This window comes from Eschrichtius robustus, chromosome X, assembly GCF_028021215.1.
Source record: "Eschrichtius robustus isolate mEscRob2 chromosome X, mEscRob2.pri, whole genome shotgun sequence".
Lineage (NCBI taxonomy): Eukaryota > Metazoa > Chordata > Mammalia > Artiodactyla > Eschrichtiidae > Eschrichtius > Eschrichtius robustus.
In genome coordinates this window covers 50,432,933-50,449,970 of record NC_090845.1, presented here as the reverse complement: position 1 = coordinate 50,449,970, position 17,038 = coordinate 50,432,933, and the positions used below count along the sequence as shown (strand labels likewise).

Genomic DNA, 17,038 nt, shown 5'->3' with positions numbered 1-17,038 from the left:
CTTTGCAAAGCTCATTCACTACCTCTCATACTTGGGGATTTGATTTTCATGGATGTACAAATATATCATTTGCAAAGGTGGCATTTTTATTTTTACTACTCCTAGATTTCTACTTTTTACTTTTCTTCTTCCATTATTAGAACTGTTGTAAAGTAGAATTTTAACCGGGGCAACCTTGTGTGGTTCCTGTCTTCAACCAGAATTAATCTGAGCTTTCTTTGGAAAGATATACTCTTAAGTTAAGCAAGAGAGAGAACACTGCAATACCCCTCTCCTCACCCCTGATTGTTTTTTAAGGTTTAAGTGAAACTTTGCTTTCTCTGTCTTTTGTTTCCTTGCTCCAAATTTTATTTCCCCTTTCCTAAACTTGTTTGATTTGTTATTTGTTCCCTCCCGAAGTTCTCTAGGCAGGGATTTAATTCATTGTTGCTTTTTTGTACTGATGAAGGCTTTCAGGGCAATACATTCTCTAAGTACTGCCTTGGCAATCTCCCATAAAGTGGTCCTCCCATAAAATGTCTTACCAATTTTTCCTTTTACCTCATGCTCCATTATGTTTTGGCCTGGCACTATTACTAATCCTCTGTATCACAATATTTGACATTTTGATACTCTGCATTAATTTTGATTTCTTAAATGGTACATTAAAGCTATTGATTTGGGGAGTTTGGGATTAGCAGATGCAAACTATTATAGATGTAGGATGAATAAACAACAAGGTCCTATTGTACAGCACAGGGAACTATATTCATTATCCTGTGATAAACCATAATGGAAAAGAATATGAAAAAGTATATATGTATAACAGAGTCACTTTGACGTACAGCAAAAAGTAACACAACATCTAACACAATCAACTATACTTCAATTAAAAAAAAAAAACTATTGGTTTTGATTACCAAGTTTTTTCTGCTGCCCCCTTAAATTTTGCCCCTGAGGAAACTGTCTCTCTTGCCTCACCTCAGCCTAGGCCTGGCCCTGTGGTAACCTCCCAGATGAGTTTTGCTCACAACTTTCTTGTGAAATGGAGGCCTGATGCTCAGAAAGACTAAAATTGTCAGCGATATCAAACCAGTGACACTGCCTGCCAGGAGATAATCCTGTTTTCCTTCTCCTTCTGCTCCTGTCGTCCCTTTCCTACTGTACGTGGGGCTTTCAGCTCAGCAGAAGCCCTTGTCCATTCCTAGCTGCTGGCAGTGAGCATGGCCACATTGCCAATAGGATGCCTGGGATCACTTCCCCATTTAGAGGGGTGAAAGGTCAGGGTCTCGCCCTCCAGGAATAAACCCCAAGGACTGTTGAGCTCCTCCAGACCCTTGTCAGGGCCCTGTCTGGCCCAAAGCATCCCTTTCTCTGCTGGAGTCTGTCAGTTAGCTCTGGCAAAAATCAAGTTTCCTCACCCTGATCTTACCTCATCCACACAAGTTTCCCTGAGAAATTATGGAAGAGAAGCTCTTAGAATCCTCAAATGTCAGAGCTGGAAGGGCCCTTAGAGACCATTTTGCCCCAATGGCCCTCATTTAAAAGAACATATAACTTCCTTTGCTCTATTTCCACGTTCCAAAGAATCCCCAAGGCCACCTCATAATAAAAGTCAGGAGTAAGTCAAGAGCCGAGTTAATCAAGGAAGTAAACTACTATGGGACCCAGCTGTGCTCAGGGAGTCCTGAGTCATCAGAAATGCAGACCTGGTCCCGGGATTTGTTTATTAAGGATTTTCTTCAAGGACAAAGAGAAGGTTCTGTGGCGGCTTAACTCCAAAGCTTTTCATGCGGTCGGGGTGCGACTAGAAAAGGTTTGATTAGCTTTATCAGGGCTGGGGAGTTTTAAAATCCTGGCTTTGAAGGAGCCTACCTTTACTTCTATCTGACTGGTCCAGGCATTGTGGAGAAGTTGTCAAAGTTTGTCTCTATGCTTCTTACCTCCCCCAAAATGTGCCTTTCTGGGTCCCACACTCAGAGAATCTTGCTTTCAGTTTGGAAATATATCAAGGGCACTTGCAACTGTGTTAGGATGGGCTTTGAGAGGTACAACTTCAATCCCACATCTAATTTGTAACAAGATTCTCCTTGCAAAGCATCATTACATCTATTCCTCTAGTTTAACCTCTAAACAGGGAGGGTAATTTTTGTCTACATTTTACAGATAAAGGAAAAGGCTCAGAGTCTACCTAGGTGACTCTAAGGCCATGCAACTAGTAAGAGGCCAAAGCTTTAACTTTTGAGTCGAGAAGGAAGCCACATCCTGCGCTTGTTCTACTGAGCCACAAGCACCTCAAAGGTGCCAAGGTATGCCACAGCAAACTAGCTAACAGAGGACCACAGGGCTGAAACCACTGTCTTGATCTGATTTGTAATGAATTATAGCATTGTGATAGACTTCTGAAAAGCATATAACAAATCTAGGAATTCAGTGCTAGTCTCAAAGGAGACATTGGGATTCACATAAGGTGGCTGTGAAGAATTTACCATTCGGTAGCTCTGTTCTCTGCAAATTTTTCTCTCAGACTGCTGGAAAACAAGGAAATCTCATCAACTGAAGGAAATGACCTATAAGGAAGCTTTATTATGTGTGGGGGAGGATCAGATCCCATTGTAGTTTTGGATAGTGTTTAGCCATGTGCAGTGAACACTGGGAGTGTATGTGTGTCCGTGGGTAATATACTTTCTTCGGTTTGTTTTTCATCTAAGCTAGCCCATCTACAAACTCTTAAAAGTGACCAAGAAAGCTGCATCCTTGGGATTAGAAGGGGGACTATCAAGTTAACTGTGCAATTCTGGGAGAAACAGGGAGACCACAGGTGGCAAAACTCTAAATAGCTTGTGAACTGAGATTTGGATAAACCGGATGACTTAGGAACTTGGACATGGGTTATATCCCTGTGTCTTGGGTGCTTAGAAAATAACCCAGGGTGAGATCCGGACACAAGTCCAACACTGTATCACCAGTCCTTGAAATTGGACGCATTCCCCTCCCTTGCCTCGGATATATCTGACCAAGAAAACAATGACACAATTAAAAAGAAGGGTTCACGTTCTTGCCCAGTTTGTTGGACACCCTGTATTTGCACAGTCCAACTGCTCAGATGTATTGGAAAATACAGTCGTGCAGCGTGCAGTTCACTGGCCTGATGGTAGAGGGTGCTCCAGCTGGGATAGAATGCTGCTGAGGGTGGGGAGTAAACGGAGAGGAGGAGAAGGAATTGTTGGCTCGCAGGTTAGTGAGCAGCCAGTCTAGCAGTTGTTTTCTAGCCCGTTTCCCACGGCTTCATCCCGTGGTTGTTCCTTGGCGAACTTCATGACCTCTTGAGGAAGATCTCCTACACTGTACCCCTTCTCTGCTGCTTTAGCTGAAACTTCAGGAAGCTGTGGAGAGAGCAGAGATAGCTTGAGTCACGTGATGCTTTTCGAGCCAGGGCCCAGACGGAGAAAGTCAACTACACCCCACCCACCTTCCTGCCTGTGATTCTAGGATTAAAGGCTGCCACAGGGTCCAGGACTGGAGGCTGCTGACATGGCTTTCCTTTTTTCTGGACCCTCCTCTAATGGCATAGATTAAAACGCCAAAGGTCCTTTCTTTTTGAGCTTCAAAAAACAAACTCTGGAATCAGTTGTGTTCACTAATACTTCTCATCAGGTACTGGGATCCTTCAGTTAATCTGTACTGATTTCTAGGTCAAGGTTAGGGGTTGCCATTCCCCTGCCTCCCTAAAAAAAAGTACATGAGATTGGAAATAGGGAGGATAATTTGGTTTAGTATTTTATTTCTCTGGAATCCATCTAATGTAGGAAACACAGCCGTGGGGTGTGTGTGTGTGTGTGTGTGTGTGTGTGTGTGTGTGCATGTGTGCAAAACATAAGACTTAAAAATTGCTCCCTGATGTTTTACCAAATAGTTTGTTGAAAGGATCACTGATAAAATGAGCTAATCTCACTCTCCTCCTCTTGGAAGTACACAGGCCTTGAGGTGTCCAGAGCCCCACGTAATTAATGGTTCATCACTTTTGTGCCTTTATGAGGTGAGAGTAATTCATGAGTCACATGATAAAGAACAGACTCAAAAAAATGGACTGCTTCTTGGGCTCTAAGTACAATACCTCCTCCCTGCCCCTACCCATTCCAACCCTCTTTCTTCTTGTTCCTTGTTGCATTGCTTACCTTCTTCAGTTGTCCGGCATCATCTCCCGCGAAGTAGAGCATGGGTATGTTAAATTGTGAGGCCGCAATCCACTGCAGGACAGCCTGGAGCTGCTTTTGCAAGCTACTTGTTGAGCACTGATTATTGACAATGACTTCAGGTCCAGGAGAGTCTTGATAGTTCTGTGACATCGCAGCATCGTGACTACATCTGGGGCCACCGGCCTGGTAGTTGGGGTTGTTGGCCAAGGCTGCTTGTTCTTCCAACTCAGCAAGGGCTGCCCCATTGTTGCAATACTTAGCCATGATAAGGCACAGCTTCATCACAGATTCTACCAGTTGATCTATAAATTGTCGGTTCACTTGCTTCATCCCACTGATAAAGTCAAGTTCTTGATTGTCCTGGCATTGTTCTTCCCCTTTGTCAGGCCTCTTGGACATGGTGGCTCCTTTGTCTGTCCTGGGCTCAGAACGTTTGTTCTCACCTTCACGTAGATCTCCGCAGTTGAAGGAGCTCTCACTAAGCAGTGTTTGAATCAGTGACAGAACGATGTTTGACATATCCAGCCTCTGGGAGTCCAGGTGTTGATTCTCCTTTAGAGAGGTGGATGATTCAGGTGCTCCACGAGATTCTAGATGTTTCATTGAAAGTGCCTTGGCACTTTGGCTACCTCTGCGCTTTTTGTATTGGGCACTCTGAGTCATATAGCCGGTGGTAGAACCAAGACAGTCTTTAAATGCATCTTTGCCCTTGGCCTGCTGGGTCAGATAGTATTGGATCAGCCTAAGGGCAGAGACAATCAAGTTCTTTGCCAGTGAATCCATGGAAAGGCTGATCTTCTCTCTCTTTTCCTCCTTATTGGCGCATGCTTTGCCAGCCATCTTGCCTTGATTGCCATGATTTTGATTCCACATTGTCAGGCTCTCCTTGAGGGTATGTTCGCTGACTTTCTCACCACTGGTCAATGACTTGCACTCCTCTGGTTTCATTTTGCCTTTGTCCTTCCCCTTCATCTCGGCCTTCATAGCTGAGAATTCAAGACTTTGGTTCTTGCATTTGGGATCATGGCACCCAGCTTTCAAAGACGCATGTGACGAACTCCGAGACTTAGTTTCCTTTTTTTCCCCAAGAAGAGCACAGACAAGACGCTTCAGCATGGCCTCTATGATATCAGCAGTGTTTTGTTTCCCATGGTTGAACAGATTCCTCTTGACAGTTGAGACAAAGTCTGAGTTGGCCATCAGGACCCTGGTGTTATTATATAGGTTCTTCAGGCAGGAGTCGATCAAATTGGACACAATTTCCTTGGTGTGTTTTAACAGCGCCCTCCTCAGGACCACACAAGATGGAATTGGCTTCCCAGAGCTATGAACTTTCAAGTTCTGCATAACAGAGACCATCGTGTCAGATGCCACTTGATTTGTGTAAACCATGAACATTTTGCTGGTCGAATCTGCAAATTCCTTATTGTCTCTTTGGCACATCTGTTTGTCTCCACCTTTGCTCTTGTTGGCTAATTCACTATACAGAAAGGTTTTTTGGCCACCTTTCCTACACTCCTCCCCAGTGCCCCGCCTTTCTGCAGAGGTCACTTCCACAGCATCATGGGCCATTTCAGAAGTGATCTTGCTCACAGCACTACGAGGGCTGTTTTTCCCTTTGTCCCCACTGGGTGGATAGATTGAATGATGAAGACATTTGCTTCCACCTTCCAACTTCTCCTTGATTTTCTTATAGGCCATCTGGATCACCAGAGGAGATAGTCGGTTGACATAGAAGGAAGGGTCATCCGTAGAACATTCTCCATCAGGGGAGATAACTGCCCTCTGATTGCTAGGAGACTTGGCTGGTGAGGTGGAAGGACTCTGGTTATTGCTGGTGTTTTTGGACGCTGTCATTTCCAGATGTTGGCCTTGAGGTCCTTTGGCCACATACTCCATTTTCAGTTGATCGGCATAGAATCTGTAGCAGTTCCCAGAGGGCAGTTTGTGACATTTGCCCTCTGTGTCTCCTAGTTTATGTCTACAGCTGGAGGATGAGGGGCTAAGTGCATGTTGGAAACACAAGGTGTACTTCTGAAGATCACTGAGTAGACGATTGAGGACACTTCCAGGATTAGAAGGAGCTCGTTTGAAAAGGCACACTGACATCTCCATCTAAAAAAAGACGACCTATCCATAAGACTTTAGGTAGGCTACTTCTTTCCCCTATTGTATTTAGAAGATATATCTTCTAAGCTGCACAGATTAGGGATTTGGCCTTTAGTATTTGCATGGGCGCGTAACACACAATTATATCCATTAATACACGTTCAAGCACAAGTGGCAGCAACAAAAGCTCAGAGTAGATACATTTGTACACTTAACTATATACAAGTGTTATCAATATGTTTGTCAACTTCATCTGAGTATGTGTGCTTATTTCAATACATGTCAAAAATATGTCAGTGTCTCTGTCGTGTGTGTATATGCACATCAATATATCAGTTCATGAGTGTGAACATGTGTCAGTCTGTACTGTTAGTGTGTGAAAATGTGCCTGTGTGTATGTGTGCGCATATGTGTATGTCAATGCACATGTGTGATGTCACCGTGTGTAAGCATGTGTCATAATGTGCTGACATCATACCCATTGTATATGTCAACTGTATAGGCCAGCATGTGCATGTTAGCATGTATATTTTGTACATGTGTGTGAATGTAAAAATATGAGTGTGTATATCAGTGTGTCTCTGAATATGAAAATAAGCAAGTGTCGAGTTGAGAGAGCTGCATATGTGTTTATGATATAAATCCAGTAGCATGTATCATGCAGCTATAAACGTATTTATGTTGAAGCATACATTCAGGTATTAGCATACATACTCATCAATATATTAATATATAATTAATGTATAATATATTAATAAATATGTATGTTAAAAATGAATATGTATAAATAGGTGATTGTATAATGACTGTGTATACCGATATATTAGGTATCAGTTTATGTTATATTTATATACTATGTCAATGATTGATGTATGTCAGTGTTGAATACACACTGGCATTTGAGTGTGTCTGTGAGTACGTGAGTGGGGATGTCACTGCATTTGTGTCAATATGTGTATCAGTGTACACAAACATGTGCGTTAGTTAATGTGTCACTTTGTTTAAGTTTGTATGTGTGTGTATCAACATGAGGTATATTTATAAGTGAGTATGCCTGTACCTGAGTCTGCATGGTCTGTTTTGATCAAGGCCTGTGTGTATCAATGTGAGTGTGTGTTTATGCATAGTGTGCTTGGATGTATATATAAATGTTTATGTGTATCACATGTGGGCACATTAGTGTGTCTGACTCTGTATAACTGTATATCTTTGCATATGTGTGTAAGTCATTGTTATGACTAGATCACTATACATAAGTTTGTTATTTCGATGCTTGTGTGTGTTTGTCAGTGTCACATGTAGCCAGGCATGTGTGTGGCCTGGCTACAAATTATTATAAATTATTTTATAAATTATTTTTTGTTAATGTATATACATGTATATATCTATGTGTGTGTCACTTTGTGTAAACGTATATGTGTATATCTATACTTGTGACTGTGTATGCCCGTGTTTGGATATGTGTATACATATTGTGTACACATCCACACAGCACTAAGTACCATTGCCCTCTTTGCTCCATTCATTGCTTCATCACCATGAATTCCTGGAAACGTGAGGTCATAATAAGGTCCACTTTTTGCAAATGGGCTTAAGTTAAAATCAAGGAGACCTGCATTGTGTGTAGTAAATATGGGCTCCTCCTTTAAAAACAAACACCAGAGACTGGTTCAAGATGGCAGAGTAGAAGGACGTGCTCTCAATCTCTCTTGCGAGAACACCAGAATCACAACTAACTGCTGAACAATCATCGACAGGAAGACACTGGAACTCACCAAAAAGATACCCCACATCCAAAGACAAAGGAGAAGCCACAATGAGATGGTAGGAGGGGCACAATCACAATTAAATCAAATCCCATAACTGCTGGGTGGGTGACTCACAAACTGGAGAACACTTATACCACAGAAGTCCACCCACTGGAGTGAAGGTTCTGAGCCCCATGTCAGCCTCCCGAACCTGCAGGTCCGCAATGGGAGGAGGAATTCCTAGAGAATCAGACTTTGAAGGCTAGTGGGATTTGATTGCAGGACTTCGACAGGACTGGGGGAAACAGAGACGCCACTCTTGGAGGGCACACACAAAGTAGTGTGCGCATAGGGAACAAGGAAGGAGCAGTGACCCCATGGGAGACTGAACCAGACCTACCTGCTAGTGTTGGAGGGTTTCCTGCAGAGGCGGGGGGTGGCTCTGTCTCACCGTGAGGACAAGGACACTGGCAGCAAAAGTTCTGGGAAGTACTCCTTGGCGTGAGCCCTCCCAGAGTCCGCCATTAGCCCCAACAAAGAGCCCTGGTAGGCTCCAGTGTTGGGTCGCCTCAGGCCAAACAACCAACAGGGAGGGAACCCAGCCCCACCCATCAGCATTCAAGCAGATGAGAGTTTTACTGAGCTCTGCCCACCAGAGCAACAGCCGGGTCTACCCAACACCAGTCCCTCCCATCAGGAAACTTGCACAAGCCTCTTAGATAGCCTCATCCACCAGAGGGCAGACAGCAGAAGCAAGAAGAACTACAATCCTGCAGCCTGTGGAACAAAAACCACATTCACAGAAAGAGAGACAAGATGAAAAGGCAGAGGGCTATGTACCAGATGAAGGAACAAGATAAAATCCCAGAAAAACAACTAAATGAAGTGGAGATAGGCAACCTTCCAGAAAAAGAATTCAGAATAATGATAGTGAAGATGATCCAGGACCTCGGAAAAAGAATGGAGGCAAAGATCGAGAAAATGCAAGAAATGTCTAACAAACCTAGAAGAATTAAAGAACAAACAAACAGAGGTGAACAATACAATAACTGAAATGAAAAATACACTAGAAGGAATCAATAGCAGAATAACTGAGGCAAAAGAACGGATAAGTGACCTGGAAGACAGAATGGTGGAATTCACTGCTGAGGAACAGAATAAAGAAAAAAGAATGAAAAGAAATGAAGACAGCCTAAGAGACCTCTGGGACAACATTAAATGCAACAACATTCACATTACAGGGGTCCCAGAAAGAGGAGAGAGAGAGAAAGGACCCGAGAAAATATTTGAAGAGATTATAGTCGAAAACTTCCCTAACATGGGAAAGGAAAAAGCCACCCAAGTCCAGGAAGCACAGAGAGTCCCATACAGGATAAACCCAAGGAGAAACATGCCGAGACACATAGTAATCAAATTAGAAAAATTAAAAACAAAGAAAAATTGTTGAAGGCAGCAAGGGAAAAGCGAAAACAGACAAGGGGACTCCCATAAGGTTAACAGCTGATTTCTCAGCAGAAACACTACAAGCCAGAAGGGAGTGGCATGATATACTTAAAGTGATGAAAGGGAAGAACCTACAACCAAGATTACTCTACCCGGCAAGGATCTCATTCAGATATGATGGAGAAATCAAAAGTTTTACAGACAAGCAAAAGCTAAGAGAATTCAGCACCACCAAACCAGCTCTACAACAAATGCTAAAGGAACTGCTCTAAGTGGGAAACACAAGAGAAGAAAAGGACCTACAAAAACAAACCCAAAACAATTAAGAAAATGGCAATAGGAACATACATATCAATAATTACCTTAAACGTGAATGGATTAAATGCTCCAACCAAAAGACACAGGCTTGCTGAATGGATACAAAAACAAGACCCATATATATGCTGTCTACAAGAGACCCACTTCAGACCTAGGGACACATACAGACTGAAAGTGAGGGGATGGAGAAAGATATTCCATGCAAATGGAAATCAAAAGAAAGCTGTAGTAGCAATACTCGTATCAGATAAAATAGACTTTAAAGTAATGTTACAAGAGACAAGGAAGGACACTACATAATGATCAAGGGATCAATCCAAGAAGAAGATACACCAATTATAAATATTTTTGCACCCAACATAGGAGCACCTCAATACATAAGGCAACTGCTAGCAGCTATAAAAGAGGAAATCGACAGTAACACAATAATAGTGGGGGACTTTAACACCTCACTTACACCAATAGACAGATCTTCCAAACAGAAAATTAATAAGGAAACAGAAGCTTTAAATGACACAATAGACCAGATAGATTTAATTGATATTTATAGGACATTCCATCCAAAAACAGCAGATTACACTTTCTTCTCAAGTGCTCATGGAACATTTTCCAGGATAGATCACATCTTGGGTCACAAATCAAGCCTCAATAAATTTAAGAAAATTGAACTCACATCAAGCACCTTTTCTGACCACAACGCTATGAGATTAGAAATGAATTACAGGGAAAAAAACCCATAAAAAACACAAATACATGGAGGCTAAACAATATGTTACTAAATAACCAAGGGATCACTGAAGAAATCAAAGAGGAAATAAAAAAATACCGAGAGACAAATGACAAAGAAAACACGACAATCCAAAACCTATGGGGTGCAGCAAAAGCAGTTCTAAGAGGGAAATTTATAGCTATACAAGCCTACCTAAACAATTAAGAAAAATCTCAAATAAACAATCTAACCTTACACCTAAAGGAACTAGAGAAAGAAGAACAAACAAAACCCAAAGTTAGCAGAAGGAAAGAAATCATAAAGATCAGAGCAGAAATTAGTGAAATAGAAACAAAGAAAACAATAGCAAAGGTCAATAAAACTAAAAGCTGGTTCTTTGAGAAGATAAACAAAATTGATAAACCATTAGCAAGACTCATCAAGAAAAAGAGGGAGAGGACTCAAATCAATAAAATTAGAAATGAAAAAGGAGAAGTTACAACAGACACTGCAGAAATACAAAGCATCCTGAGAGACTACTACAAGCAACTCTATGCCAATAAAATGGACAACCTGGAAGAAATGGACAAATTCTTAGAAAGTTGTAACCTTCCAAAACTGAACCACGAAGAAATAGAAAATATGAGCAGACCAATCACAATTGATGAAATTGAAAGTGTGATTGAAAATCTTCCAACAAACAGAAGTCCAGGACCAGATGGCTTCACAGGTGAATTCTATCAAACATTTAGAGAAGAGTTAACACCCATCCTTCTCAAACTCTTCCAAAAAATTGCAGATGAAGGAACACTCCCGAACTCATTTTATGAGGCCACCATCACCCTGATACCAAAACCAGACAAAGATACTACAAGTAAAGAAAATTACAGACCAATGCCACTGATGAATGTAGATGCAAAAATCCTCACCAAAATACTAGCAAACAGAATCCAACAGCATACTAAAGGATCATACACCATGATCAAGTGGGATTTATCCCAGGGATGCAAGGATTCTTCAACATACGCAAATCAATCAATGTGATAAACCATATTAACAAGTTGAAGAATAAAAACCATATGATTATCTCAATAGATGCAGAAAAAGCTTTTGACAAAATTCAACACCCATTTACGATGAAAACTCTCCAGAAAGTGGGCATAGAGGGAACCTACCTCAACATAATAAAGGCCATGTATGACAAACCCACAGCAAACATCATTCTCACTGGTGAAAAACTGCATTTCCTCTAAGATCAGGAACAAGACAAGGATGTCCACTCTCACCTCTATTATTCAACATAGTTTTGGAAGTCCTAGCCACAGCAATCAGAGATGAAAAAGAAATAAAAGTAATACAAGTTGGAAAAGAAGAAGTAAAACTGTCACTGTTTGCAGATGACATGATACTATACATAGAGAATCCTAAAGATGCCACCAGAAAACTACTAGAGCTAATCAGTGAATTTGGTAAAGTTGCAGGATACAAAATTAATGCACAGAAATCTTTTGCATTCCTATATACTAATGATGTAAAATCTGAAAGAGAAATTAAGGAAACACTCCCATTTACCATTGCAACAAAAAGAATAAAATGCCTAGGAATAAACCTACCTAGGGAGACAAAAGACCTGTATGCAGAAAACTATAAGACACTGATGAAAGAAATCAAAGATGATACCAACAGATGGAGAGATATACCATGTTCTTGGATTGGAAGAATCAATATTGTGAACATGACTCTACTACGCAAAGCAATCTACAGATTCAGTGCAATCCCTGTCAAATTACCAATGACATTTTTTTACAGAACTAGAACAAAAAATCTTAAAATTTGTATGGAGACACAAAGGACCCCGAATAGCCAAAGCAGTCTTGAGGGAAAAAAGCGGAGCTGCAGGAATAAGACTCCCTGGCTTCAGACTATACTACAAAGCTACAGTAATCAAGACAACATGGTACTGGCACAAAAACAGAAATATAGATCAATGGAACAAGATAGAAAGCTCAGAGATAAACCCACACACCTATGGTCAACTAATCTATGACAAAGGAGGCAAGGATATACAATGGAGAAAAGACAGTCTCTTCAATAAGTGGTGCTGGGAAAACTGGACAGCTACATGTAAAAGAATGAAATTAGAACACTCCCTAACACCATATACAAAAATAAACTCAAAATGGATTAGAGACCTAAATGTAAGACTGGACACTATAAAACTCTTAAAGGAAAACATAGGAAGAACACTCTTTGACATAAATCACAGCAAGACCTTTTTTGATCCTCCTCTTAGAGTAATGGAAATAAAAACAAAAATAAACAAATGGGACCTAATGAAACTTCAAAGCTTTTGCACAGCAAAGGAAACCATAAACAAGACCAAAAGACAACCCTCAGAATGGGAGAAAATATTTGCAAACGAATCAACAGACAAAGGATTAATCTCCAAAGTATATAAACAGCTCATGCAGCTCAATGTTTAAAAAACAAACAGCCCAATCAAAAAATGGGCAGAAGAGCTAAATAGATATTTCTCCAAAGAAGACATACAGGTGGCCAAGAAGCACATGAAAAGCTGCTCAACATCACTAATTATTAGAGAAATGCAAATCAAAACTACAATGAGGTATCACCTCAGACCAGTTAGAATAGGCATCATCAGAAAATCTACAAAGAACAAATGCTGGAGAGGGTGTGGAGAAAAGGGAACCCTCTTGCACTGTTGGTGGGAATATAAATTGATACAGCCACTATGGAGAACAGTATGGAGGTTCTTTCAAAAACTAAGAAAAGAATTACCATATGACCCAGCAATCCCACTACTGGGCATATACCGAGAGATGTCCATAATTCAAAAAGACACATGCACCCCAATGTTCTTTGCAGCACTATTTACAATAGCCAGGTCATGCAAGCAACCTAAATGCCCATCAACAGACGAATGGATAAAGAAGATGTGGTACATATATACAATGGAATATTACTCAGCCATAAAAAGGAACGAAATTGGGTCATTTGTAGAGACGTGGATGGATCTAGAGACTGTCATACAGAGTGAAGTAAGTCAGAAAGAGAAAAACAAATATCGTGTATTAAAGCATATATGTGGAACCTAGAAAAATGGTACAGATGAACCGTTTTGCAGGGCAGAAAGTGAGACACAGATGCTGAGAACAAATGTATGGACACCAATGGGGGAAAGCGGTGGGGGATGGGGGTGGTGGTGTGATGAATTGGGAGATTGGGATTGACCTGTATACACTGATGTGTATAAAATGGATGACTAATAAGAACCTGCTGTATAAAAAAATAAATAAAATAAAATTCAAAAAATTCAAAAAACAAAAAACCAAAAAAACCCCAAACACCAGGTATATCCTTTTATTAAGACCCCAAAATGGAGTTGGCCACCCCCAACTGAACCCAAGACTCTTTGGAGAATATTTTGTAACTGGTTTTCCCTTCCTCAGGGGCCACTCTCATGACTCCAAAGGCATCTGGTGTCAGAAATGATGTTTCTGGTTATAATATGAGCTTAGGAACACAGAACAAGAAATATTTGACTCCTTTGCACTGAAGCCAAATATCCTGTTCCAATATCAGCTACTCCAGGCTTCTAGGACTGTGAGAGTGACTTGTCATGTGCTCTAATGCCTACCCCAAACCAGCCTGCCAGGTGTAATTTGGGATATTTACACAAAAACAAAAGGATTCCATGTCTGACAGTGGTGTGCAAGCGTAATTGCTTTGAACTTTATGCTACCCAACAGCCTGGGTAATCTCTTAGACAACAGGGTAGGGCAACTACAGTTTTTGGTTGCTGTGGATGCGCTCTTCTTCATATCCTCTTTCTTCATTGTTGGACACTGGGCAATGTGGGGCACACAAGTCCATTACAAGCCAGCAAAGAACATTGCAAAGGATCTTGCTTATAAGCCCATATCTTTGTTAAGATAAGCATAGCAAGATTTTTTGCAGTAGGTACCTGAAATTAGGAGAGGGCATTCTGAGCCTCTGTGATAGTGTCATTGTGAGCTACCTGAGCATTGAACTTACTGTGACTGTGAGCTTAGGTCTGTGTTCTCTAGAATATCATAATATTTAAATTTTGGGTCTGTTTGACAATAGTTCTCTTACTATCTCTGAACCACAGTCCTCAGATTCAGCATTGGGCTCTGGGAATGAGAAAGGGTAGGCTCAGAGGCTAAGTCTATACCTTAGGTGAGTCTTGCTTCTCAGTAACCTTGATCACAATAATTTTTTCTTCTTCCAGACTCTCCAGGTTTAAGTCACCTCTTGAATTGGAACCAGCGGCATCCTATGGAATTAAAGGGCAAGATTCTTGTGAGAAGTTGCTTTTTGAGACTTCTCCAAGCTGACCCGCTAGGCTACTACTTCAAAGCATGAATGTCATGTCTCCTATTATCCCCTTTCTTTCTGAAGGAAAAGTAGGCTTGTAAGGCTAGCTAGTCTTTGAAGAATGAGATAAAGCTCCCTCTACAAATTACTACTCCCTCCCACCCCACTGAAGGTATTCACAAAGCCATCAGTCTCAGGAACCATATTCCATTAAACATCAACCTTTTGGAAAGGGTTCCCCCCCCCAACTTTTCTGACATGCTGTCTTCCATGCTTTCACTCTTTTAGCCCTACCAGCAACCTAAGTGGCTTATAAAATGAGATTTGGTATCAAGAATGACAGTAAATTCCGAACCAGGGATCATGGGCTCATGAGAATGATGGCTTCCCACCTGAGTCCCCGTCACCTTTCCACCCTCTACCACAACCTTTCCCTTTCCTCATGCTGAAACTGATAACCCGTCTCAGCATCTTCCCACCCATTCCAACTCTGAGGGAAGCAGAGAGTACCCACCTTAGAATCTTTATCTTCCATGTTGAGGGTGGACACATCAACAAAGCATATCTGCATCAAATTAAGATGGTGAATTTAGAAAAATTCTAGAGAAAAGGCTTTAATTTCTCTGTGAGATGACAGTAGCACCCACCTTATCGGGTTCTTGTGAGGATTGATTGAGACAGTGCGTGTAAAGCTTTAGTAGAGTGCCTAGACATAATTAAGTACTCAATAAACCATAGACAAATGATTTTTATTAGGCAGACAGAACCTTTTTTTAATTTTTGAATTTTATTTTATTTATTTTTTTTATACAGCAGGTTCTTATTAGTCATCAATTTTATACACATCAGTGTATACATGTCAATTCCAATCGCCCAATTCAGCACACCACCATCCCCACCCCACCGCGGCTTTCCCCCCTTGGTGTCCATACTTTTGTTCTCTACATCTGTGTCTCAACTTCTAGGCAGACAGAATCTTAATATTACTATGCTTCCTAAATGAGAACACCTACCTGTGAGAGAGAAAGAGGCCCAAAATACAATATCCACATTTACTGAGAAAACTGAGAAGAGAGATGGCTTGCCCAACTGACACAGACTCAAAACTGGAACTTGTATTAGAACTCGATTCCCCTGGCTCCCAGTTTGGAGCACTTTCTACTACATTAATGTTGCCAAAATGTGGTGTTTTTACTATTGATGACATAGAAGATTTTAAGTGGTACATGGATAAACATTTCTGTGTTTAATAGGTGCTTTATATTGTTATTCATTAGGAAAAATACATATTTTGCCCTCTTGAAGGAGTCCAGCTTTAGGGTAGCTTACTGGTAGCTAGGCGACATTATTATGACTTCAGAGGTGTGAGATAATAGAGTCTGGTAACTAGGCAACCACCACCCCTGGCTCCCCTCAGTCTCCCCCACCAGCCTCCCCTCCTCAGCTCCTTCACATCACTCCTCTTCTTGCCCCTCCCTTGAATTGTCCCTGTGTGATGTATGAGCATATTGGTCCCCCACAGACCTTACTGAGCTTGATTCCTTAGAGAAATCACAGTATCACTATCCATTAGTCTATCCTGGGCTCCAGGATATCTATACCCAAATGCCAAGCCTTTCTTGGTAGGAGTCATTTTGTATATTACCACTTTCTGGTCCTGATATTGCTGTCCTGTTGGGCTGTAGAGATCTACCTTGCACATGCTCTTGTGGCTATGTAACCAGTCAATATTATTATCAGACATCTGGAAAGAGAAAGAAAATAAATCTGAAAGTCTTATATATGACTTTTAGAAACTGAATCAGTTTGAATAAGAATCCCTGAAGGGGTTTCTGAAACCCATCTCTGTTTCATATAGGTTTAGGCTAGGAACTGGTCGGGTAAGCCATGGGGGAAGGACACTCTGAAATGTTTGAACCTGATGATCAAGATCATTATCTTTTAGTTCAATCCATAGTCATCTTTAATTTAGATTCCCCACACCAGGTATTTGGAAACATGGGCGTATCATATTGACTTGGGAAAATGCCAGTCAGGAAAAATGACAGGCTGGGAAGTAAATTTAAAAGGAGGTCTAGAGACTGTGGGGTTAAATTTAGTGATTTACTTCTCCCCAACCCCATTAACTAAATCTCACCTGTATCCTCTGTTCTTTATCCACTCTTGGGTACCTT

The 17,038-nt window shown here is 41.1% G+C and overlaps 1 protein-coding gene across 1 annotated transcript; it reads right to left on the bottom strand.

Moving 5' to 3' along the window:
- Nucleotides 1-3,233: 3,233 nt before the first annotated feature.
- On the bottom strand, nt 3,234-16,608 carry LOC137757430 (A-kinase anchor protein 4-like). Its single transcript, XM_068534124.1, has 5 exons — nt 16,510-16,608; nt 15,379-15,429; nt 14,722-14,823; nt 4,158-6,293; nt 3,234-3,365 (listed from the first exon to the last, which is right to left on the bottom strand). The coding sequence occupies exons 1-5, from the start codon at nt 16,606-16,608 to the stop codon at nt 3,234-3,236; spliced, it is 2,520 nt and encodes an 839-aa protein (XP_068390225.1).
- Between the last annotated feature and the right edge of the window lie 430 nt (nt 16,609-17,038).

Excerpts from the sequence above, each read along its gene's own strand:
- LOC137757430 (XM_068534124.1), bottom strand. The coding sequence starts at position 16,608 with ATGTCTGATAATAATATTGACTGGTTACATAGCCACAAGAGCATGTGC. Across the intron at positions 14,824-15,378 it reads TGGAAGATAAAGATTCTAAG|GATGCCGCTGGTTCCAATTC; the intron begins GTGGGTACTCTC and ends TTAATTCCATAG. Across the intron at positions 3,366-4,157 it reads ATGCCGGACAACTGAAGAAG|CTTCCTGAAGTTTCAGCTAA; the intron begins GTAAGCAATGCA and ends CTCTCTCCACAG.